Source organism: Corvus kubaryi, unplaced genomic scaffold (genome assembly GCF_017639235.1).
Source record: "Corvus kubaryi isolate FWS band 111438036 unplaced genomic scaffold, C.kubaryi_AGA036_p1.0 138, whole genome shotgun sequence".
Classification (NCBI taxonomy): Eukaryota; Metazoa; Chordata; class Aves; order Passeriformes; family Corvidae; genus Corvus; species Corvus kubaryi.
Genome location: NW_024580672.1, coordinates 177,838 through 202,188, shown reverse-complemented (window position 1 = coordinate 202,188; position 24,351 = coordinate 177,838). Strand labels below are relative to the sequence as shown.

General features: G+C 41.0%; 1 protein-coding gene across 10 annotated transcripts in view; it reads left to right on the top strand.

Annotated features, from left to right (window-relative positions):
* Positions 1–24,351, top strand: part of ZMIZ1 (zinc finger MIZ-type containing 1) — a 294,507-nt gene that overhangs the window by 257,645 nt on the left and 12,511 nt on the right. For 7 of the 10 annotated variants that reach the window (XM_042018528.1, XM_042018525.1, XM_042018523.1 and 4 more), the window contains 14 exons: positions 1,108–1,222; positions 3,467–3,684; positions 5,132–5,330; positions 6,288–6,578; positions 7,728–7,910; positions 10,208–10,382; positions 11,674–11,860; positions 15,051–15,261; positions 16,452–16,557; positions 17,107–17,267; positions 17,575–17,642; positions 19,000–19,068; positions 19,585–19,832; positions 22,640–22,803. In XM_042018528.1, coding sequence (XP_041874462.1) covers positions 1,108–1,222; positions 3,467–3,684; positions 5,132–5,330; positions 6,288–6,578; positions 7,728–7,910; positions 10,208–10,382; positions 11,674–11,860; positions 15,051–15,261; positions 16,452–16,557; positions 17,107–17,267; positions 17,575–17,642; positions 19,000–19,068; positions 19,585–19,832; positions 22,640–22,803 — 2,395 coding nt within the window. The remainder of the gene's footprint in view (positions 1–1,107; positions 1,223–3,466; positions 3,685–5,131; positions 5,331–6,287; positions 6,579–7,727; positions 7,911–10,207; positions 10,383–11,673; positions 11,861–15,050; positions 15,262–16,451; positions 16,558–17,106; positions 17,268–17,574; positions 17,643–18,999; positions 19,069–19,584; positions 19,833–22,639; positions 22,804–24,351) is intronic. The other 3 variants (XM_042018532.1, XM_042018526.1, XM_042018527.1) reach the window with 3 other exon arrangements.

The window sequence follows — 24,351 nt, the reverse complement described above, 5'->3', positions numbered from 1 at the left end:
GAGCACGTTGATAGAGCGCTTGTAGAGCCTGTATAGATTCTTTAGGCAAGTTAGCCCTGGATAGAATTTTGGTGATAGCTGGTAGTCAAGACAAAAATGCAGTTGTTGATATAAAATACAAATAATGGTGCTTGAAAATGGAAGAGCAATGTGTGTCTGTTAGTTGGGGGGGGTGTGTGTGTGTGTATATATATATGTATATGTCTCTAGATGAGGAACGACCACCTGTGTGTATGTGTGCATAGGCAAATAGAAATCTAATTTACGAGTTAATAGTACGAGAATGAGCCACTTTCAAGTGGAATATATTTTATAATTTATGCTCATAGAATTGATAGTTACTTTCCCTGGGTTTAAGATATTTCATTAGTTACACTAAGTGCGTATCTGTCCTGTGCTCATTCTGAAACCACCAATGCTTTTGTATGAAAAGAACTGTAAGAAATGTTTGCTTGTATCTGTGGACAAAGCTAATGGAAAAACCCAATCCTCTCATCCACATATTTATCTGAAAGACGTGTTGTATATCTGCAGTTGATTTTCTAGAATGCTGATTAGCTAATACCATTTTTGGCATGCAGCTTATCCATCATGTGGGAGAACACTATCTGAATTTCAATTTACTTCTCAAAATTATGTTGAACTGCTATTGCTTTAAAGGCTTTTCTGGCCATTTGGGGACCCACTGCAGACAGTGGAGGTGTAGTCTGGTCTCAAAATCTAATTGAATTGATACAAGGCAGCTGAAGCAGTGATTGTTGAAGAGTTTGAGATGAATTGCAAAAATATATGTGCTTCTGAGTAACTTAGTGTCTTTGTTTGAAACTCTGCCCCCGAGTTTACTTGGACTTTCAGTGCTAACAGACCTTTTCATGGTAAAAGCCACATGCTTCAATATAGTTAAGGAATTAATTTGTTCTGTGTGCTTTGATATGATCACATTGCTATTAAAGAAACTTCATGCCTCTGAGAATACTAGGCTAATAGTGGAGGAGGAGTGGAGAGTTAAGGTAATGTCAGATGTTAATTCTTTTGTCCCCACCAGCAATTTGCCACAGTTCAAACTTCCTAAATCTCTTCCTAAATCCTGAATGTTTGTTTTTGCAGTGATGGGTCTTTCCCTTATGATTCTGTTCCCTGGCAACAAAATACCAACCAGCCTCCAGGCTCTTTATCGGTGGTCACCACAGTATGGGGTGTGACTAACACCTCTCAAAGCCAGGTAAGATTCATTTTTATGCCTTCTTCGCTCTAGATAATGCATTTTTGCTTATGTTTGTAAAATGGGAGTTATTTTGGAAAATCCTCTTGGGATCAACAGCAGTGTCTGTCTTTTTGTTGTGTATGATGCATTATTTTCCCAGTCATGTCCTCTTTGGTGACATTGAACAGGAGGTGTCTGAGAGCTTGAATCAGTCACTTCTTTAGCTGCATGCGAATGTCAGGCTTGGGTTTACCTCATATTTTGCACTGTGGGGTTTCAACACTAAAAGCATGGGTTTGGAGTAATCCCAAACCTCTTGGAAATTCCGATTGAATGTGAAGAGTTCTATTAAAAACAAAAATTTTAGCTAGATTCACCAAATGATAGTTGTTGATTTTACCTGGGGTTGTGTTGTACTTGTGGGCTGGTGAAATTCAGTACCAAGTCTACCCCCACACTGACTTGCTAACTACCAATTTTAGGCTGTGTTCTTTCCAGTCTCTCTTGTTAGTGCTGTCTAACTTTGCAAAAATATTTCAATATGCATTGGAGCAGAAGCATGGGCTCTTGGCTTCCAGGTGAGAGCCATACTTCCTGGATTTTCATTTGGTTCTCCCCACTCTTAACTCTCTTGTGTGTTATATTTTGAATTATACTATATACAAAAAGAAGCTGCTTTTATGAAGAACTTACCAATTATTTGTGATAGTATGCACTCCCAGGGATGTGGCACAAATTAAGTGCTCAGACAGTCTGGGCATTGCTTACACCATAGATGAAGAGCTCAAAACACATCACCATCTTTAATGAGTGCAAATGGTACATAAATCTAACCTATTGTTTCTTCCTTGTTCAAACCAAGTGGCATTAGATCCCATACAAAATTTTCTAGGGATTTTTTGGTTAATATTTTAATTTTGTTAAGAAAATTGAAAACGAAATTGTAATGGAATGAGCCATTTGAACAAGAAATTATTCAGAGGCCAAGTCGTATAGATACTCATGTGGCAGTGATGTAAGCACTGGTTATGGCAAATCTTTGTTCAATAAAATAAGGAGAGGAAACAGTTACAAGATCTATAACATGTTTTATTACTGTTGGTTTCTTTTAACACCTTAAAAGAAAAGGTATCCCATCTGGGAGAGAAATACCTGAGTAAACATGTTGGTCTATATACTGGCCAGAAAATGAAAATACAGTTTCTTTCACACTTAAAAAGGCAAAAGGAAAGGGTAAAAAAAACCTCAGAGTTTTGTTCTATCGTAAGAATAACATAACGTTACTTGAACTCGTCATGGTACTTTGGAGGACTGTGCAATAGAAGGGAAAAAGTGTTTTGCATGCAGAAAGAAAATGCTTCTTCAGAGTCACTGCAAGGGAGCAGTGAAACTCTGGAACATGAAGCTTGATTATAGCTGTTCAGAGCAGATTGAAATGAATGTCAGGATTTCCTGTAAGTCTTTGAGGGAAAGAAATGAGCTGGGCTCACCAATTCCCTTTCTCAAATGCCTGAAGCTGTTGAGTTAGTCTTCTGCAAAAATCATGACCACTAAGTTTCTTCCCAAGTAGGAGACTTTTTGGGATATCTCATGCAGGTGATCCATGAACAGCCACACTTACATCTCCATGGAAATTGTAGCAATTTGGAAAAAAAAAATCCTTTTAGCATGCAAAACACATCCTTTTATAAAGAGAACAGAGGATTCTTTTACAAGAAGCAATAAAAATAACCAATTGACTTTCGTACGCTATTTAGAGATTAAAGAATAGGTTAAGCTACTGAAATATGTTCTTTCACCATTTTTGCATCTGTAGTACCCTTTGCATTGTGCCAGTGGGACTGACTAGTTCCAAGTTACTTCAAAGTCCTGCATCAAACAAACAAATCAATACAATCCAACCCAACCCAACCAACCAACCAAAAAACCCCTCACCCCCTCACTCTCACCCAGAAAAAAAGCTCTATCCTTCCTTGTAGTCAGCTGAATGGTCACAGCATGGTTGTAGCACATCTTTGTCATAAACGTTTTTTATAAGCATATTAATTTGGGTTCCACCTAGTTAAAACTCTCCCGTTTGTTTGGAAATGGCAAAAGGAGAAATCACCAGGAATGTGCACCCAGACATCAGTGAGGTCTGTGCTCTTTAGAGTTCAGAGTACAGGGTGGCTAAGTTTTAATTTAACGACTGCAGCAAATCAACTTAATTTGGCTTGAAGTAGTTCAAGGTACAGCCCCTTACTCTCATGTTTCTTCTTGCAGGTGCTGGGAAATCCAATGGCAAATGCTAACAACCCTATGAACCCAGCAGGAAATCCCATGGCTTCTGGGATGACAACCAGCAACCCTGGAATCAATTCCCCTCAGTTTGCTGGACAGCAGCAACAATTTTCAGCCAAGGCGGGCTCCACTCAGCCGTACATACAGCAGGGCATGTATGGGCGACCCAATTATCCTGGAAGTGGAGGTTTTGGTGGCAGGTAAGATTTACTTCTGTGAGGTGGAAAATGGATGTAAATACTTGATGAAGCTTGGTTTAGTGACCTGGCAGAAGTGTCATGGGCTTATTTTAATTTTATAAAGTCTCAGTAGATACTTTATGCTGGTTAACTGAAGCACATAGTGCTTTTACAGCTTCAGAAATCAGCTACCCGAACTGCAAAGAAATTTATCACAGTAAATGGAAATGGCTTAGGTCAATCAATTAGCTCTAATAAACCTCCAAAATAAAGTTTTAATTAAGAGAGATTGTTAAACAGACCACAGGCTTAGGAATGATTAACATTTAATAAGGCCAGGATGTGAAAGGTATTGATGGTATAATTTCTATGTGCATATGGAGGAGTGATCTTGAATATTGGGCAAAGTAGTTTCCTATGTAACAGAATATTTCTGCCCAAAGACTTACTCCACAGCAGGAATTCGAAAAGAATTGGAAATGAAGATGTTTGTTAAAAAGGATGGTCATGTTGTGTATTTCTTTTGGGGAAATAAATGCTGCCTTAGTCATAAAATCCAAAACTAATAGTCTGGCATTAGTTACATTTTGACTTTCTGTGTCTGTACTTTGCAAACGGGGATGGTGAGGGCACTTAACTGAAATCACTATTTATGGTCCCATGGCAAAGGCTGCTGAAAAGACTGCTGCTGTTAGCATAGGCAGTCTAGTGTGAAGAATATAAGCCTGGGCACTCAGGGAGAGAGGGATTATCTCTTCCTTCATCTCTGCCACTGATCTACTGAGTGACCTTGAACAAGCCAAAAAGTTTCTTCAGCTTTGTATTAACGTCTCTAATATGGGGACAGTATATTGGCCCATATTTATAAAGATATTTGATAATTTGAGGTGGGAAAGGCATGTCTTAGCTTAGTTTATCTTAGGATCAATGGAGGAGATGGGTAGGAACTGCAAAATACATTGTGTGGGATCCAGTAGAGTTGATTGCATTGGGTCTCTCCTGGCCTTTCTGCTAAGGTTCAGGGAGAAATGCTTTTATGATATCTTGAACACATGCCATAATTCACCACTGAGGCAGATGAATGTGCTTTCATGAGGAAGTTCGCTGTTCCTGCTGCCGCGCATTTGCCCCTACACTACTGGGATTAATTGAGCATTAACTTTCAGGAGTTCAGTTCTACTTTGCAGGAAGCTACAGAGCTGCAAAGCAGTTCACTGCCCCCGAAATGACTGCTGGGAGTGCCTTGCAATCCCAGTGGCAGCCCTACGACTGTTGCACCTGGGCAACAGGTGTAACCTGTAGATGCAGCCCGTGTCTCCCCTACACACTAATTACCTGTCCTGCTGGCTTTCATTAGTCATTGATAGGTGCTTTTGGAACAGTTCCAGGTGAGGATCACACCAACGTTCAAAACAAAATCCACCAGGCACATCTTAATTCTGGCTTTCTTTCTTTTCTTCCCTGTTAGTTACCCTGGAGGCCCAAATACCCCCGCAGGAATGGGGATTCCCCCCCACACGAGGCCACCAGCTGATTTCACCCAGCCAGCTGCAGCTGCTGCCGCTGCTGCAGTTGCAGCTGCAGCTGCTACAGCAACAGCTACAGCCACAGCCACTGTGGCAGCCCTTCAGGAAACACAGAATAAGGACATGAACCAGTATGGACCGGTAAGAGCGTCTTCATATTGGCTGTCCTTCTCACTGTTGTCTTTGTTAGGGTGCCTACTGTATGGGGGTTTTTTTGTGCATGAGCATGGTTAGAAATGCTTATGAGAAACTGCTGGACTGTGTGTCTGTAGGTATGAGTCAGTCTCCCATGTTTTTCCCAATAAAACTTGCCTAACTGTATTTCGTAGTTTAGGGCTTGCCTCTTAAAAAACCCTGAAGATTTCTCAAAGTTACAGCTGCATTTGACTTGATGTAATATTGCTGCCTTTCCCAGCCCTCTAAATTTGAGTACCTAGTGAAATGTTCTAGAATCTTGCAATAGGTTTTGTAGCTCTTGGACAATTGTTTGTTTTTCTAACTGCAGCTGGTTGTTTGGGTTATTTCCCTTCAAACAAGGAAACAACAACAGAAAAGGGATTTGGTTTTTAATAATTTTGTCTATAAGGGCAGCTATGTGAGACATGAATTTCCAGTGATCTATAACTTCTAGCATCTCATGACTTCATGGAATAATTTTTTTCTTAAAATAAACAAGGGCTTGATCAATTCAGGTTTTTCCTCCTTACCTTTTTTACTTCTCTGAATTCTGAAGTATATGGGTCCATGTGCCAGGTGATGGGAAGGACAGGGTCTTAGAAACTGTAGTGTTGTGCTCTATTTACACAGCCAACATTCTAATCTGTTACCTTACGGTACTAGACCAGCCAATTGAAACAATTTAATTTCTCACCTTACACTTACATCTGTCTTCCACTCTTATGCTTTTTCCAATTCCAATTGGATTTTTATTATAAATAACATCACCGCCCATCAAATGTTAGAGAACATTGAAGGAAAATGCGACATAAATCCTTCCCTTCCTCCCTTCCCCAAAAGCATGTTCGGCTCCCTCTTCCCATTTTATAAATGCATGTCGCATTTTATTCTTTTTTTTTTTTTCTTCTTCTTCCGTTGAAGGTTTGTTCCTCTTTCCAGATGGGTCCAACTCAGGCTTACAACAACCAGTTTATGAACCAGCCTGGTCCCCGTGGTCCTGCCTCTATGCCAGGCAACATGAACCCAGCAAGCATGGGAGCAGGAATGACACCTTCCAGCATGAGCGGGCCGCCCATGGGCATGAACCAGCCTCGGCCTCCTGGAATGAGCCCCTTCAGCACCCATGGGCAGAGAATGCCTCAGCAGGCCTATCCAGGTCCACGGCCCCAATCTTTGCCTATACAGGGCATAAAGAGACCATACCCAGGAGAGGTAATAAAATAAGCATTATTTTGTGTACACTGTTATTTTCACTGCAAGTTGCAACATACCGGGTAATGTGTGGTGCACATCCCTTTAGGACAGGTACATCTTTGTTCCAGCCTTGACAGGGCTACAGCCATTAAAATATAAGCGGGAGCAGCTCTTCCTTTTTGGCTTTAAACTATTCAGGTTGACCCTTGCTATGTTAGTCAAGATGATGGTCATTAAATTGCTTCTCTCGGGAGGCTTTTCACTCTGTCAATACTGCCACTTATTTACAAATAAGTTAAGAAAACACAAAATGTGGCTTGTTCACATGATTTTTTCTTCAGATTTCATATTTTAAGGATGACTTTAAATCTCTTTTTGCTGCTTCAGAATCAGGTTTTTTCATTGTAAGTGAATATGTTCATGTTTCTAACAAGTCAGTTCTGAACAGTGCCATAAATGTTGCATGGTTGTTGGGCTGGAATTTTGCAGATGGTATTTGCCTATTGTTTTTTGAAAGGTTCATTTATGAAAACATCTTATCAATAAGTTGATTTTTCAAATTGACATTTTACTACCTTTAGAGTTCTAATTTTCATGACTTCAATTCCAAAACCACAGTACAATCTTAGCTGGCACTAGCAAAGTGCTCATAACTAGTAAGAACTTCTCTTTCATTGTTAAAGTATTGCTAAACACTTTAGCAAGAGGCCAGCAGAGCAGTTGGGTTGAAAAAGCAAATGTGAGCAGCACAGCTTCTATGCTCTTCCCTGTTCCAGGTTTTTTTTGGTTTTTTGTTTTGTTTTTGGTTGGTTGGTTGTTGTTTTTTTTTTATTTTACTTTTTCTTTTTGTGCTTCCATGCTACATCTGAAAAAGGAGCCCCAGGCTTGGGTGTGCTAGCACTTGCAAAAACACAGAGATTTTGTGAGCGTTGCATCTGGTTGTAATTCTGGTTTCTTCAAGCACAGTGCCCTTTGACGGCATTGCAAGGCTGAGTGTGTGTGTCTTACCCCACTTTGGTTTGCAAGATTTTTATGCTTTTAAGAAGTATTTCTCTGAAGGAGTTTTTGTTTGTTTTGATTGTGCTACTGAATGTGTGCTAACAATCCATACTAGAAAGCTGTTTGCATAAAACATCTTTGTCTTCTTGTATCCCTGTCCTGAAATAGCCGAATTATGGAAACCAGCAGTATGGACCAAACAGCCAGTTTCCAAACCAGCCTGGTCAGTACCCCACTCCCAACCCTCCAAGACCTCTTACATCTCCCAACTATCCTGGACAGAGGATGCCAAGCCAGCAAAACACAGCGCAGTACCCTCCTCCAACAGTCAACATGGGGCAGTATTATAAGGTAAGAATTCTTAGATTATCTTGTTCCATTCTGGTGGCCGTTTATTAATGAAGTAATATTAATGGTTTCATAGATACTGCTTGTACATAGCTAAAGGAAAGAGAAAAAAAACACTGAGTTTTTACTAGTGTTTTGGGTGTCATAGAATCAAGTCAATCAGCCAAGTTGTATTGCAACTTCAGAGCAGTTCATAAAGAAAATTGAATGTTGCTGCAGCTCATTAGGGGCTTTTACAAGAAAATGTTGGTTTTGCTTTAAAAATAGCTTGTAAAAAGAAGTACCTAATGGGATTCAGGTGTACTATTTTCACCTATTCATGGTCCCCTGCAAGAATGCAACTATAGAAATTTGTAATAAACAAGTTCCATATTGCAGCATTCCAGTTTCGGACCTACAGTGGTCACTGTCGGATTAAGCCAGGCCAAACTTAAAAGGTGTTCCAGCTGTAGGTTTCATCTTTGAACTGAAGTTCCTGTGACTTTTTCCAACCTCTTCCTCCTTTTTTCTCAGTCTTTTCCCTCTGTGCTGCTTGTTTTAGGCAAGAACTAGAGTTGTTAAAATGTTGCCTAAAACCTGCCTATGGATACATCTTGAGCACTTTGTATTCTCCAAACTAAGGGTGCACTGAGGGTCTGCTGAGGTTTACCGCCTTTGAAATGCACACAAAAGTGATCTATTGCACACAGGTACTCCAGTGAGTATAAAAATGGGGAGGACCATCGATGTTCTGACCTGCTTAAAACATTAGCTGTTGAAGTATCTGGACCACATTATGATTTTGAATGTAGGCTGAAAGAATCTAAGTTGCACATTGGTGTTGAATTGGAATTGTTTGATGTGATCAACACAGAAAACACCATTGAAAATAAAGGGAAAGCAAAACCCTTTTCTGTAGAGCATCTGTTCTGTGTGCAACCATGCTGTCCACTGTGGTACCCAAAGGAATGCCTGTTGCATCATGGCAGCTTTTTCAGTTCACTGTCAGGAAGAACATGAGGAGCAGACAGAACCTCTATACAATAATTCCAGTGCGGTCATTTATGCTAAACTAACTGCAGGAGATCTCTGTCAAGTTTTTAAGTGACATATTTTTTAAATACATTTTATGTAGGTTCATTTTAGATGGGGTTTAAGTTTTTTGTTTACCAGATAGTTCTGACAGGGAATTTGTTGTCTTTCCAATGTATCCCCTATATTGTATTCAAATATTGACTGCTTTGGAAACAGAAAAAAAGAGATCTTGTTAAAAAGATTATTCTGGTTAGGGATAGGGCAAATTCCAGCTTGCCACAGACAAAACCTGACCCTTTGAATTGTAGTGATTGTGCAGATAGTAACTGTGTGTGTCAAAGATAAAAACCAAAGATGGATGGAAACTTAAATGTTTAAGATTCGAGAAGGCACCCCTCCTCTTACGCACTCTCAAGTAGCTTAGGTTAGCAGAGCAGCATTTAGATACAGAATCAGGTTTGAAGTCACAGTGCTTGGGCTGTCTGTAAAGATTTTCGTCTTCTGACACTGTCCTGTGTTTCTGTGTGTGGTACATGAGCCATTGCACAGAGAGCCATGCAGCTGCAGTTTTGTTTAATGTCAGCTTCCTTCGCATCAGGGTTGTTGGTTTATTCCATTGGCTGCAACCACCCCCTTAATTATAAGAAACTAAACCAGAGGTGTTTTAATACATAGCTACTGTTCATACTTAACTATCCTTTTTCTATCAGTTCATCTTATCTAGCAGCAAACTAGGAATGGAATCAAATTGTAGGTGCACAGAGTAAAAAACATCCCCTGACCCCCAGAGCTTTAATTCTGAGGAGTTGAACAAGGGTGGAAGAAAGGATAGGTGGAAGTAAAAAGGACACAGACTGTCTAATTGCGTGTCTTTGGATTTTGTTTTTCATGTAGGCTTCTGTGCACTGCGGCTATTTTGGGAGGAAGGCAGAGAGATACAAAGGGCTGGGTGGGCTGTGGTGCAGTGGAAAAACTGAAGCAAATGGCTGGTTGGTTTTGGAAAGAGAGCATTCAGAGGAACACAGTAAAGCTTTTAGCAGCCTTGCTTGTATCTGGTCATTGCCTGAGTTAAGCTGGCTGGTCTGCTGGTTTCAGTTCCTTCTTTGCTCTCCTAGTGTGCCTCTTCACTGAAGGCTTCATGGGACATCCTGTGGTTTCTTCTCCAGAAACAGAGGGGCCTCCCTCCCTTGTCTGTTGTCTTTGGTATTTGATAACAGTGCTGTTCACAAGGCTTATTGTTCTTATTTCAAGACTGCAATAACAATGTGATGTTATTTATTTTCTAGCCATCAAGGCCTGTACCTGTGGCAAATTACCCTCATTCACCTGTTCCAGGAAACCCCACGCCACCCATGACACCAGGGAGCAATATTCCTCCATACCTGTCACCTAACCAGGATGTCAAACCACCATTCCCACCTGACATTAAACCAAATATCAATGCTTTACCACCACCTCCAAGTGAGTAGCAAACAGAATGCCCTCACAGTCATTTGTTGTTCCTCTGTTCTCTGCCACATACATTTCAGAGTCTGGAAAGTATCTCTGATTGCTGCTCTGGGAGAGGCTGGAGTTGTTAAGTTGTAATAGGTGGCATGTACAGTGTAGGCTCACTTGAGCCAGTGGACAGGAAAGAGAAAGATTGCTCTGCTCTTCTAAAATAGACTATCAGAAAAGTTCTTCCAGGTTAAACTTGTAAGGATTTTACTCCAGAATTATTCCTTTGATATGCTTCCTGAGGATGAAACACTTGATTTTGGGTTATGTTATGTGTGCTTTGTAGGCTTGTTTATTGTATGAACTTCCATTTGGTCTATTTTGTTCAAGGGCAAAGCCATTCATTGAACAACACTGCAGAGTAGGATAAAATGTGAATATTTATAGCAGTGTCTCTATTGTGATCTGTACAGGCTTCTTAGGAATATTCAGTACTGTGCCAGAAATTGATATATGTTCCTTTCAAAGCCACTCAGCGTCACAGCTACACTGGCTGGGAACAGGGCAGGAATAACAAGATCTCTCTGACTGGATACTAGCGTGAGATGTTTGAAGGTTTGAAGTGACTGATGAGCAATAGGAGTTACCACTTACTAGGGAGCTGGGAGAACCTTATGTTTTCTGTAAAATAACTGCTGCTGCATTAGCACTTTGCAGCTCTGTTTGGAGTTCAGGATAGCTGAAAAATCAAGTAGAAGAAGATGGGCTGCAGTATTATTTGGGCAAGAACACAGGATTTAAAGCCATTTGGACTCCATAGATCAGCTGTAAGTTACCACAAAATCTCATCTTAATGGGCTCAGGTAGTAATTGAATACCAGTGTCTTTGGTCATAACACAGTTTCAGCTGATGAAACTATGAAACTAATTGGGTAATGTTGAGCCCTGTTAAAAGCAGGGAAAACAAACATTATCACAGTTTGACATAATTAAGAGATTTGTTTTCAGCCTTCTACCAACAGAGTAAGCTTGGACACAGAACCTATCCAGTAATAAAAACTGAGAATTCTTGCCATGCCTGATTTCTGTTTGTGGCTGGAATGCTAAGGTCCTAATGTGAAGTGTGGGATAATAGAAGACTGCTGTGCCTTGCTCTCAGTTTGAGCCTTGTCACTTGTATCAGTTAGATGATAGAGTAATTTTTGATTGTCTTTTGTGTGTGTGTGTATGAGCCTGCTAAGATAGACCCAGTAGCAGATCACTGTGCAATTTGTTACTATTCTCTATAAATATACACGTTATTATTGCACTGCAGATGCTAAAGGGAAAGTTCACGCTTTCTCTCCCTCTTCGATCCCAGCCAACCACAACGATGAGCTGCGCCTGACGTTCCCTGTGAGAGATGGGGTTGTCCTGGAGCCCTTCCGGCTGGAGCACAACCTGGCAGTCAGTAACCACGTCTTTCACTTACGGCCAACTGTACACCAGACACTGATGTGGAGGTAAGCTCAGCCTTGTGCAAGTCATGCGTCCCGTGAGAGAGGAGTGGCAGGCCAGAGGCAATTTGTTTAGATTTGCCAGGAATTTCACTTCAAAAATTGTAGCCTGGATAGGAAGAATGTCCTTTTAACTCGCAGGTACTCTCACCTGTCATTATCCAGAGACAACACATTCTAAAATGCTTCGCAATATGTATTGCGTGTCCTTGCTGATAGCACATAGCATGCAGCGTCTGAAAAACCACTGCAACTATTGCATCCTTTCTGCTCTGGGTGGAGCAGGAGTGGGGTGTGCCCAACCCACACCACTACAAACTTTCATTTGGGAGTCTCTGAAGTCCCAGGTGCTTTGTGGCCTCTGAAATGTTAGTTGCAGAAGTAGCTCTGTAGGGCTCTTACAGTTTATGCTTAAATTAAATGGTGTAGAGTATCTGATAATGAAAAATAACCTACTAAGAGTAAGGACCCAATTTAGAGGCTTCGTAAAATCATTTGGAAAGACAAGTGCTTAAATCCTCTGAACTTCAGAAGCTAACTTCCTAAATTCCCCCTGTTCTGTGACTCCACAAGTAAGCACAGCTCAGAAGTGTGAGAACATAGCTTTCCTCATACAAAGGCTTCTGGTTTTCACTTACAGTGAATTCTTATTTCCAGCACAGAGGAATTTTTTTTCCTTAGTGGTACTTTCCTGTATTTAGTGGAGATCTGTGTGATTCCAGGGTGTGTTTTGATTGCACCATGTTCATGGAAAGGCCTTAGATCAAATGAAAATCATAGCCTTAATTTTTTTAAAATTTATGTATTTTCAAATACTACAGAATAATTTCATCTCTTTGTTCAGTTTTTCTCAGAAAGTATCTCCGTGTTTATCCTGGCTGCTGATTGCATTGTCTGAGCCTTTCTCTGTGCACTGTGGAGGCTGGTTAGTTGCTTGGCATCTTGCATGGAGGTTGCTTGCAGGTGTAGCTTCAGTTTTTTTTTCCTGTGAGGATCTTCTTCCCGTTCACTGGAATCCACTGGAGACTTGTATTTTCCTGGTGTGGAGGGTGTGAGGCAGGCAGAGAGATGCGCTTGCTTCCCTGCCCCGGGATGGACTCTGGCTCTAAAGCGGAGGCTTGTTGCAGGATGCAGGAGTCCTTGCTGCCACAGTGCCCCTGTGCCCTGAGGGAGCCTGGGGGTTGGGAGGGAGGGAGATTGCAGGCAGACCACATCCAATAATTAACACCTAACTTTGAGGTCAGTTATTGCTTACTTGCATTTCATTATCGTGGAGTACTCGCAGCAGAGGGAGTTTTGGCAGTTATTTGCAAGTTCTTATTAATAAGTAATCACTACTGGGGATTGTGCTGGCTCATTCAGTAGATTTATAGTGCTTCACTGAGGCATGAGGCTGTTTCTTAATATCTGTTCTTTCTTTCTTCCTTCGCTCACCAAACACATAGCCTTTATTTAAACTTATTTTAATGAAGACTCATAGGTAAACTGTGCTCAGGTCTGCTGTTTTGAAAAGCCTGTTAACAGTGGGTAGAATGGATAGTCCAGTAATGAAGTCATTTCACATTTAACTCAGGGCTGGATGGATGCCAGAAAAATGAATTAGTCACATGTGTGGATGGATTTTGGTTTTTATAGAGAATGGTGGAACCGAGCCAATTCTCAATATTTTTCTGCCCGTTAAAATATTCGGCAAAACCTCTCACATGTACACACATAATGAATAGCAATGCAAGTATTTTTCTCCCCATGGGAACTTTTCATAGTTACAAGAAACAGAAAGGTTGAAGGCGGGGAAAATGTCTCCTTGAAGCTGGTTCAGTCGTCACACTGCTCTGTTATTAATAACGTCCCACGGTGGAGACACTGTGTGCTGAGAACACGAGGCTCTCCTGAGGTCTGTCACCACCCTGTGACACTCAGCAGGCCTGCTCACCTCATCTGCTTGGGTTTTATATCAGAGGTACCACGCCTTGCTTCCCTCCAGGTTTTTGGGTTATTGTGCTGTGTTCTCTTGAGGTGAGAAACTGAGTGGAACTTGCAGAGAGCGCTTTCAGAAAATGGTTAATAAAATATTGAAAAAAAGCCTGAGAAGACTTCATGTAGATGGATTATGTTGAAAGGTTGGGTAACTTGTGTTTTATAATTTTCTTTTTAAAAGGCCCACACGTTTGTGTCCACTGCTAAATTTTGGTGTTTTGAAATCCGGGAAAGATAATGTTGAGTCAGATTGAAGTCTTCTTAAGGAAAATGGCTGTTAGGGTGATAATCTCCTGAATGAGCTGCTCCTCTTGGATGTTACAAAGATACCTTCTTTCAGGCAACATAGATTTTTCAGGAACGTAGATTTTAAACTTTGAGCTGTCTTTTGCTGTCATGAACAGCAGAATTCTGACTTTTTGGTTCAGTTTTCTGTGTTCTTTTAAATTTCTTCTACTCATTCCTAACACAAGGTTAAAGTACATTTATGAAACTAAAGTCATAGTCTCTACCCACTTAATTTGTGATTAACTTAATCTCAGCCTTTTCGTTTTTTGGAGGTGTTACAGAACTAATTTCTGAGGAGCAAAATAATGAGTGGAAGTTATTATAGGAGAGGTGGGAGGAATTCATGCCCTGAAAGGTCTAAATTGGGTAGATTTAATCCACAGCCATGTTAATTTAGAATCACAGAAGCTGATTTTGGTGGAGGGTGAGATATAGGAGTCATTTTATCTGAGTTGATTTACCTGTTCTGAGGCAGGATTAGCTGTACTAGTGTTTTGTCTGACAAGTGTTCGTTCAAGTGCTTCTTTAAGTGCTCGGAGGTAGTGAAGAATCCAGACTTCCAACACAACCCACTGCAGCATATTGCTTTCTTATTCTTAACTCCTAACACAGGAGGGACCTACCTGATGTTAACACTCTTCTTTCTGCAGGATCACTCCATGGCCTGGGTTTGCAAAGAGGTTTGAGATGTTTCCTTGAAAAGGCCTTTATAAGTGTAAAATATGAACAACTTTGGGGCATGCTTGCATTATGAATTCATCATGACTTGCTTCTGTTAAGGGCTTTTATGAAGGAACTATGTTATATCTTTAATGGCAATAATCCAAGAAAAATAATCTGATTGATCAAGAAAAATGTTCCTAGCATAAAAACAACCTCCTTCTGCAGTATGAAAGCAAAGTTAAAGGAAGATTTATTGATTGTTGTGCAGGTCTGACTTGGAATTGCAGTTTAAGTGCTATCACCATGAAGACAGACAAATGAACACAAACTGGCCAGCTTCAGTCCAGGTCAGCGTTAATGCAACCCCACTTACCATCGAACGTGGTGACAACAAGACATCTCATAAACCTCTGCACCTGAAGCACGTCTGCCAGCCAGGGAGAAACACAATTCAGATTACAGTCACGGCGTGTTGTTGCGTAAGTACACCGAGCTCACGGCTGCAGCTGCTGGTGCTGAGTTTGCCATTTAGAACAGTTTGCAAGTGTTGCCTGAGCTGAAAGAGCCTTACTCTCATTTTTTTCTGTGCCTTTTTCTGGTGAGGTTTGTACTTAATGATGTTGACACAGTCAGAGTGCTAATATGGAAATTTTTGCTGCTTAACTGTTGCAGAATGTAGCGAACCTTCTCTGACAAGGTTCATGGTCTAGGGGAGGAAGGGAGTTTGGTCTCCTACCATCTCATGTGTGCCTGTGTAACAAGGTGGCTGAAGTCTATTGCTGTAGAAGTAGATTATTGTGCTGAAGACTGCTGATGGTACTAATTTCATTTACACAGTGTATTAAATGGTCTACGGTTTGTCATGAAAACATCACCATCATAATCATTGGTGCTGGTGATGATTTTTCAAATACCTTTTCAGATGAAAAACTCATATTCAATGATGCAATCGAGACCATTCAGCTTTCCCCTTCCTCCTTTTCCATGGGTTAGTTACTCTCAGGGTTGAGTACTGTATTTTTAATGCAGACTGTTCTGCAAATCCAGTTTGAGCTTCTGACTGTTCTCTTGTCACTGACAATAAAGCAAGCTGCTAGCTCTCACAAGGTCACAGTGTGAGGCACTTTGACAAGAAGCCATCCACCCATTTTGCTTTACTTCACACGAATGTTTCCCTGCGTAATGTCATTTATCTGGTGGCTAAGAGCAGGGGGCAGCATCCTGTGAATCCACAACGAGCTCTGTGTAGGGTAAGAAGATTCAACTGATTCCAGGCACATCAGTTGCAAATTGTTTTTGCAACTTCCCACGTAGTCTGAGGGCAGGCAGGTAGGCTAGACTGTGTCAGACAGTCCAGGGTTTTAAAAATAAACCCTGATGTCAGAGATTAATATGTCAGCTGTACGTATGCTGAATATTAAGCAGGGAGAAAATGCAGAAGATCCTTGCTTTTTTTAAAGCCCTGTATACATTAAGCATGGAGCAACTGCACAGTGCGCAGAATATCCATAAGGGAGCGTGTGTGCTCAGCAGAGCAGAAACAGCTTTTATGTTTAAGCCTCAGGCTCTCACAGGAACCAAGTGTCCAAGGGAAGAGTGCAGCTCTGTTCAGGAGTGTACTGAACATGTGTGTTTGGTTCTCTTCCTAACAAAATGTGTCTTCTTGCAGTCACACTTGTTCGTGTTGCAGTTGGTGCACCGGCCATCAGTTCGCTCTGTACTTCAAGGTCTACTAAAGAAACGCCTCCTCCCAGCAGAACATTGCATCACTAAGAGTGAGTTTGCATTTTGTGTGGGTGATGACTTTCCAGAATGCCTATGTTCAGTTGTGATAAGCTATCTCTACACCAGATTTTTACTTGTTCATTGATAACCTTAAGCTGTACTTAAGGAGTTTCCAGAACATGATGTGGGTAGATGAATCCTTGGTATCCTCAAATATTACGGACTATTTGCGTGGAGGTAATGAATTTCCAAGGACACAAGCTTAGTTCCTAAAGAAGGCTGTCCTATTCCAGGAGAATCTCTCTGGCTTTTCCCCCATATTTGTTTCTGACTCACCTGAAAGGAAGATTTATTCTTTATTTATCTAGGGCTGTTTTCAGTGCTTGTATGACAAGCACTGTGGTGCACTTGTCTGATATGCATGTGTGGTGGTTTGTCTGTACAGTAGAATGGTCTAAATTACACGGACGACACCTCTGTGGGTATACTGGTCATTAAATTGTCCCTTAAGTGTTGAAGTGTTGGTCTTTCGTATTTGTGTTAAAACTTACAATACACTCGTGCTTTCTCACATCTATACACACCTTCTTCCTGAACAGTCAAGAGGAACTTCAGCAGTGTGGCAGCTTCCTCTGGCAATGCAACACTAAATGGGGAAGATGGAGTGGAGCAGACTGCCATTAAAGTGTCTCTGAAGTGTCCGATCACATTCCGGCGGATTCAGCTCCCGGCGAGGGGTCACGACTGCAAGCATGTACAAGTGAGTAGATGCCAGTTCCTGGCAGGGTTCCCTCAGCCATGTGTTGTTACAGTACTGTCAGCTTGCTTATCGTATGAGAGCGCCTAATACATGGCATTTATGTCTGTCAGCCTCAGTAATTAACTGTATATATGTTTAATGTAGAGGGGAAAAGTAAGCTGTTTGGTTTAGTTATCAGTGCTAGTAGGCTTTTTTCATGTCAGTTTTACTTTTGTCTAACTGATTCATTTAATACAGAATTTTCCGTTTGTTTCCTTTTGTTTTGTCTGGTTTGGTTTTTTCCTTTTTGTTTCTTTCTGATACCTAGTGCTTTGATCTGGAATCTTACTTGCAACTGAACTGTGAAAGAGGAACTTGGCGGTGTCCAGTATGCAAGTAAGTGCACCCATATTACATAAAATGCAGTTGTACACAATTTGACCAAATTTAGATCATATTTAAGGTCATGAAGGGGAGAAGAAGGAAGTTCTAGGAAATAAGGTTTATATATCACGTTTACTTAAAGAGCATAAAGTCCAATGAGAATTCTTGCAATATTTTACCACCCTGGATTATTAGAAATCTAAAAACATATAACGAGATACTTTCTCACAAGCTTTCATTACAGATTATCAACGGGTTGTGTAGAGTTCAAAAGAGGCTCAAATATTTACATTGATAAGGCAGATATCTACAATCCAGACTAAGTCTAATTTTTAAAAAAGTAAAAAATTTCCAGGGAGCAAAAAATTGGAGTTGTTGCTTAGAGGAAAAGAGGGATGGATACCTTGGCATAATTTCAAACTTATGTTTTGACCAGAAAACAGCTAGTATACTGCAGAAAAAATGGAAGAAAAACTCAGAAGTGGTTACAGACTGTCCATCCTTATGTTTAACTGGGTAGAAAAAACAGCAGAATGTCTGCAGGCCCGTCCAGTGTCTGTAACCTCCTATGCTCAGTGCACAGGGTTGGGAGCGTGTTCCAGCCTCAGCTGAGGAGCCAGGGCTTTTCAGCTCCAGCAGCTGTAGCTGGCACTGGGTCTGCACAAGTCTCCAGTTGGGTCCCTGCTCTGCCAGCCAGTGTTAGGTACAGACAGCAGTGGGGATTGTCCATTCTGGCTGTTCTTCGGACATGGCAGGCTGGAGATGAGCTTGTTTCAATTACTGTCCATGGTTGATTCGTGTCCTAACACACAAGTGCTTTCTCCAAACTGCCCAAATCTTTTCTTTCTCCTAAGTTGGGCTAAAAATATCACAAGAATTGGATATCTTGCTTTCTTAATTCATGTATTCATGCATCCAGGCTAAATTTTTGTACTGTTTCTCTGAGCATGAGCACCTGCATTCAGATCTAAGTGCCTACATAGCTAAATCATTTCTGGTTTTGTTTTGTTCTGTCCCCATCTGTGCTGATCTTAAGTAAAATAGCTGTAATACATAGTTGCTTTGAAGCCATAGTACTGTGGAGCTCAAAAAAAGAGAAGGATCTAATTAAAAAAAATGGTGCTAACTGATGTTCACAGGAGAGATCTGCTGTGTTTGAAAATACTTTAAATTTGCAACGTATTTCACTAACAAAAATTACTTAAAGAATGTGAACAGCTTGTGGACACACACAAGTAGACATATCCTTATCTCATCTGTTTGATGTAAATATCCTGGTAATGTAGATGTAGAACTAAAACTATTTGCCCCAAATCATTCTTTCCCTACCAATATTCTAACATGAAGTTTGGTTCTTTTTACTTTCTAGTAAAACTGCTCTCTTGGAGGGCTTGGAGGTTGACCAGTATATGTGGGGCATTCTGAACGCTATACAAAAGTAAGTGATCTCCCTCCTGATATCCAAGACTAAGCAACTAGAAGATATAGTAATGAATACTGAGATAGTCACACCACAATAGATCTTGGTGATTGAACCTGTCTATTGCATGGCGCCTTGGTGGAGCAGGTGGTAGAGTGAATCAGTTTCCATCTTCTTCATAGATCTTGTTTGGGTTATCTCTTAATGGCAGCCTCACCAGTGAAGCAGACAGAAGATCCAGAATGGAGGATTAAATGCTTTCTTGTAATTACAAGCAGTCCCTCTGATTCACAGGTGGCAAACTAAATCGATGTGTTTGGATTTCGTTGTGTGGGTAAACACAGAAATGTGATCTCATGGTTGCCTTTTTTTAAATTTGCTCTCAGCACACACTTGAGGAGTGAAAGATCTTAATGTTGTATTACACCAGAGCATTTCAGAACATTGGTTACCATGCAGATTCTTATGGAAACTTCAGCAGAATTGATTTTAAAAAATTCAACTGATATGCTAAATTTTCACATTACTTTACAGCTCCGAGTTTGAAGAAGTTACCATTGATCCAACTTGCAGTTGGAGGCCGGTCCCTATAAAGTCAGATATTCACATCAAAGATGACCCAGATGGCATTCCCTCAAAAAGGTTTAAGACCATGAGTCCAAGCCAGATGATCATGCCAAACGTAATGGAGATGATTGCAGCTTTGGGTCCTGGCCCGTCACCTTACCCATCCCTACCTCCTCCTCCAGGAGGCAACAACTCCACCGAGTATGGTAACCAAGGTTAGTTTTACAGCTTTGTGCACCCAGCTGCTCACTCTAGAACTCAGTGATTCAGTCAGCCTTGTGATTCAGGTGTGTCAGTGCATCTTCTCAGAGTGATGCATGAGGAAAGCAAATTATATGGCTGCAATTCTGAAATTCTGCATAAGTCTTTTCAGTTAAGATTCATCTGTTCAACAGAATGTATATTTTAGTAAGCATTATATTTTAGTAGTATATTGTCTTATTTAGTTATTTTATTTACTATTTTGAGTATTTGATGCTTGTCATATTCATAGTCATGCAGCTCTCCCTGAATCAAGAAACATTCTATGTTACCTTCTATATTCATGGCCTGCCACAACAGACATATTTCTGCCTTTTTTTCTGTGCATTTTCCTTCTGTTCCACTCTCAAGTGAAAACATCTAGTGCTACATAAGTAGAGAACCTGACCCGTTAACCCTGCTACTTGGGCCATTAGGTTAACTCGTGGCCAGGTGAGCGACATTTAGTAGGCCACCAGAAAAGGGATGACTTTTAAAGAGCTTTTAGCTGCCTTGCAAACACCTTTGCATTAGAAAATTACTTTTGAGTTCCTCTGCCCATGTGCTACCAGATTGAGGAACAGGGAACTAAATACAGGCAATGGAGATAGGTTTTCAAATTACTGGTATGTTGTGAATAACTCAGTTATAGTGACAATTCCAAAAACATGAAGCCAGAGACTGTTTCTTTTGCAAGTAACATGATATGAGTCAGTTCAGCTCTGGGAAAAGACCAACTGTTCACACTATCAGAATCCCCAAATTGATTACAAGGTGATACATATGCTTTTTGCAGGCGTTGAAGAAAAATATAGATTGCGTGCAAAATACGGTTAATTTGCTCCAGTGGCTGCAAAACTGATGACAGATGATAAAACTTTTAAGGTTTTCAAACAGATGAATGATTACTATAACAAAGCCAAGAACTGAATCACAATTTTTTCCCTCATTTAGTAGGAGTGAAGTGCAGTGAGAGCCTGAGAACAGAGCTGTCTATCCTTCACCATATTTCCAGCTCAGACTCAGGAGGGGACAGGATAGTCACGTCAAGTGTGGGGTTTAGGCTTTGTGTGAGCATTGCTGCCTAGAATGTTATTTTGCTGCCTTCCCCTATGGGTCCTGTAGCAGAGGTAGTCACTGCTCTTTGGAGCCTTGAGTCATCACTGGCAGGTGAAACCCATGCTCTCCTATTTCCCCTGCAATAGGGATATCAATGCAGAGCACCAGATTATCCTAAATGTCTGACAGGTCTCTCCCTCAGCACATGGCACTACTCTTGCTGCAGAGAGGGGCCTGCTGCTGCATGGCTGTAACTCCCTGGGCATGCTGCCTTGTATCTTTATTCTCCATCAATACGTGCACTGAAACTTAGTGATTGCAATTACATAATGTCCTCTGATTAACATGTCTTTAGAGCAATGCAGTAGTAGTATTACTGCTGTGGTTTATGTCTGTTTATTTGGGTTTGACGGAAGCATACTGAAGTTTAATTTGCAAATATAACAAATATTCGGTAGTACAAGACCACATTCCAGCTGCCTGCTAATTAATTATTCCTGATGCAAGGCAAGACCAGCTATGTTCTGTGAGACTCATCCAGTTTGCAGATTAACAAAATGAGAATTAGTAAGGCTCTGCAGTATTTACATGATAGATCAAAGTCCCGACGTCTTTGAGAAGTACTGTTACATGGCTAATGACTTCTATTCCTTCAAGATTAAACTTCTGCTTGTGAAGCTGTGCTAAAGAGCAAATGATGCAACTACTTCAGTTTGTCAAACTCCCTTCTTGAGTTGAATATTTAAAACTGCTGTACTTCAGCTGACAAACTGCAGGCTCTCTGTGCAATCTCCAAAACTATTCTGTTGTTTCAGAGCTCAGTATCATCCAGCTCAGTTGCTTGTATGAAATAGGTGAATGGTTTTAGTTCATTTTTCTTGCTGTTCAGTTTTGCTGTTCGTAGCAAATAAACCACCAGAGCTGATATATGAGTTGGAAGTGTTAAGAGAGGAATCTTGACAAAAAAAATATGAAGAGTAAAATCCCTGTATTGGGATACCTGCTTGCCTTAGAATTCAGATGGAGATCCCTGGGCTGAGGTGGGCTGGATCCATATGGACAGTGGTCATACAGTTCTTGTTCTGCAGACCACCAGGGGACTCCAGGCGTGCTTCAGGATGTGTGTGTAAATCCAGTCAGTCAACTGACTTTTATTACATTTTGTGGGAGCTCCAATTAGATATGAACACCTCTTCTATGCCTTTTATAAAGGGGTAAAACAGATGTTGTGCTATGAACTGGTATTGTGGCATCTTCCAGATTCACTTCTGTCAATTACTTTCATCAGAAACTGAAGCAATGCTACAATCTTACTGAGTGTGTAGAAGCATAGACATAAATAACACAGGTGTCCTATAAATAATTTGGTACTTGGGATGTCAGTCTCAGCTACACTGAGATGCTTCCAGATACAAATATCCCATAGAATTTAATATCCCGTTTACTTCTCGGCATGGTTAAGTTTATGTGGGGACTTGGCAGTAGTTTTTCAAAATGTCAGCAGTTTTCAATTAGTTCCAACACATAAATGAATTATTGCAGCAGCCAGTGTTGGGAAGCCGAGTGCCCTGTCCCCTCTCGCTCAGCACTGGGGACACAGCGTTGTCACGTTCATTGTCACAGCTCCCTGTGCTGTGCAGGGAGGGCGTCACATCACACAGCTCCTGCAAGATACTCGGAGAGATCAACGTTGGGAAACAAATCACATCTGTTTCTCTTTCAGGCAACAGTTACCAAGGTCATGGCAATTTTGACTTCCCACATGGGAATCCTGGTGGCACATCTATGAATGACTTCATGCATGGGCCACAGCTGTCACATCCCCCAGACATGCCGAGCAGCATGGCAGCTCTCGACAAACCTCTCAGTCACCCCATGCAGGAATCTGTAAGTAATGGTGCTGGGCACGTAGATTCTCGTTCGTGGGGGTAAGGAGCTCTCATCCAGCTGATGGACTTGCCTTATACTTTTTGTGGATTTCTCACCTGGGAAGTTTGTGAAATAGAGTAATCCTGAGAAATGCCGGAAATGCCATATTTAGTTTCTGGCCATTTTGAGTTTTTGGAAAAGCATTTCTGCACTTCTTGAATTGCCATTTAAGCTTGTTTATCCAAAAGAAAGAACCTGGCTCAGTGTGCTTGTATTAATCATTGTGCTTTGCTCTGACACATGAAAAAAAAAATGTACTTCATTCCCTAGGCCAGCAGGACCGTGAATATCCATCTCCAAGAGACAGCTTGTTAAAGCACGATATTGGATGACTTCAGAGCAGGGACAATATCTTCCCTGGCTCTTTCTCTGAGGGAAGAATTTGCATCAAAGCGTTTTGAGGGGGAATTCTACTCAAGTAGCATGAAAGGCACCTTTAAACTTTTGGTAATAGGACAAGCCTGTAGATTTCAAGGAGAGATGCTGCCACTGGTCTGAGAGTATCGATATAAGAGACTGAAAAATAGAGGTTCCTCAGGTCTCAGATGGTGGGGCACAACTGTGCATTGGAAAAGCAGCTTGCTCAGAGCACTGAGTTATCTATACAGAACTTTATATATCTCCAGAAAATGCAGTACTGCAGCAACTAGGTGATAGAAAAGCTACCAGCAGCATTTAGCTCTTAGGCATGGTTAGTCATCTATTTTAACTTAGTGTGTGGGGTGTGTGTACATCCTTTTATGTTCATTTAAGTTGCAGGGCAGGGGGTTTAAAGTGTGCTGTTACTGCACAGGAAGGATGTTTAACTTGACAAGTCATATGTGCTGTGTCTTTAGTGAATCCTAGAAAGTACAATTTCAGAATGTAATGAGGAAGTGTGGTAGCAGATGCTCAGCAAAAGCCTACTCAGTCAATGTCTCCTCTAGCTGGCAGTGGGTTTTCCAAGGAGGATGGTGAGAAATAGAAGAGAGCAGAGAAAGAGTTCTTAGTATAGTTTGGAGAGAGTCCAAGTACCAAGACTGTCTGCAAAGGAAGAGTCCAGAAACTGTAATGACTTCACCATTTTACAGGCTAATAAATGAGAACAAACATGCTGTAAACATAGTTTTGCATTGGCAAATTCCACATACACATCTTAGAGTGGTCAGAATTCTCTGCATTAGAACCCACCACGCAGTATTAAAATACAGTAGTGAGAGGAAATAATATCAGCCTGAACCACTCACAGCTGCTTTCCTTTGAATCAAACTCACAAGGAATTATTCTTTGTTTCCCATTACCTGGCACCTACCTCTTGACTTCATCAGTTAACAGCTATACCTTTGCTGTAGTAGTTGCCCTGATGAAATTTCTGAAGTGGTAGGATATGAAGTGGTTGAATATAAAAGTGAAGAATTTGTAGCTTTCTGAAAATGGGACTGTTTACATATAGCAGAGATGAAGGTTTCTCAAGGCTATGCATGTTCCAGAGCTGTGGGAGTGTATTTGTGCAAATGTTAATGGACT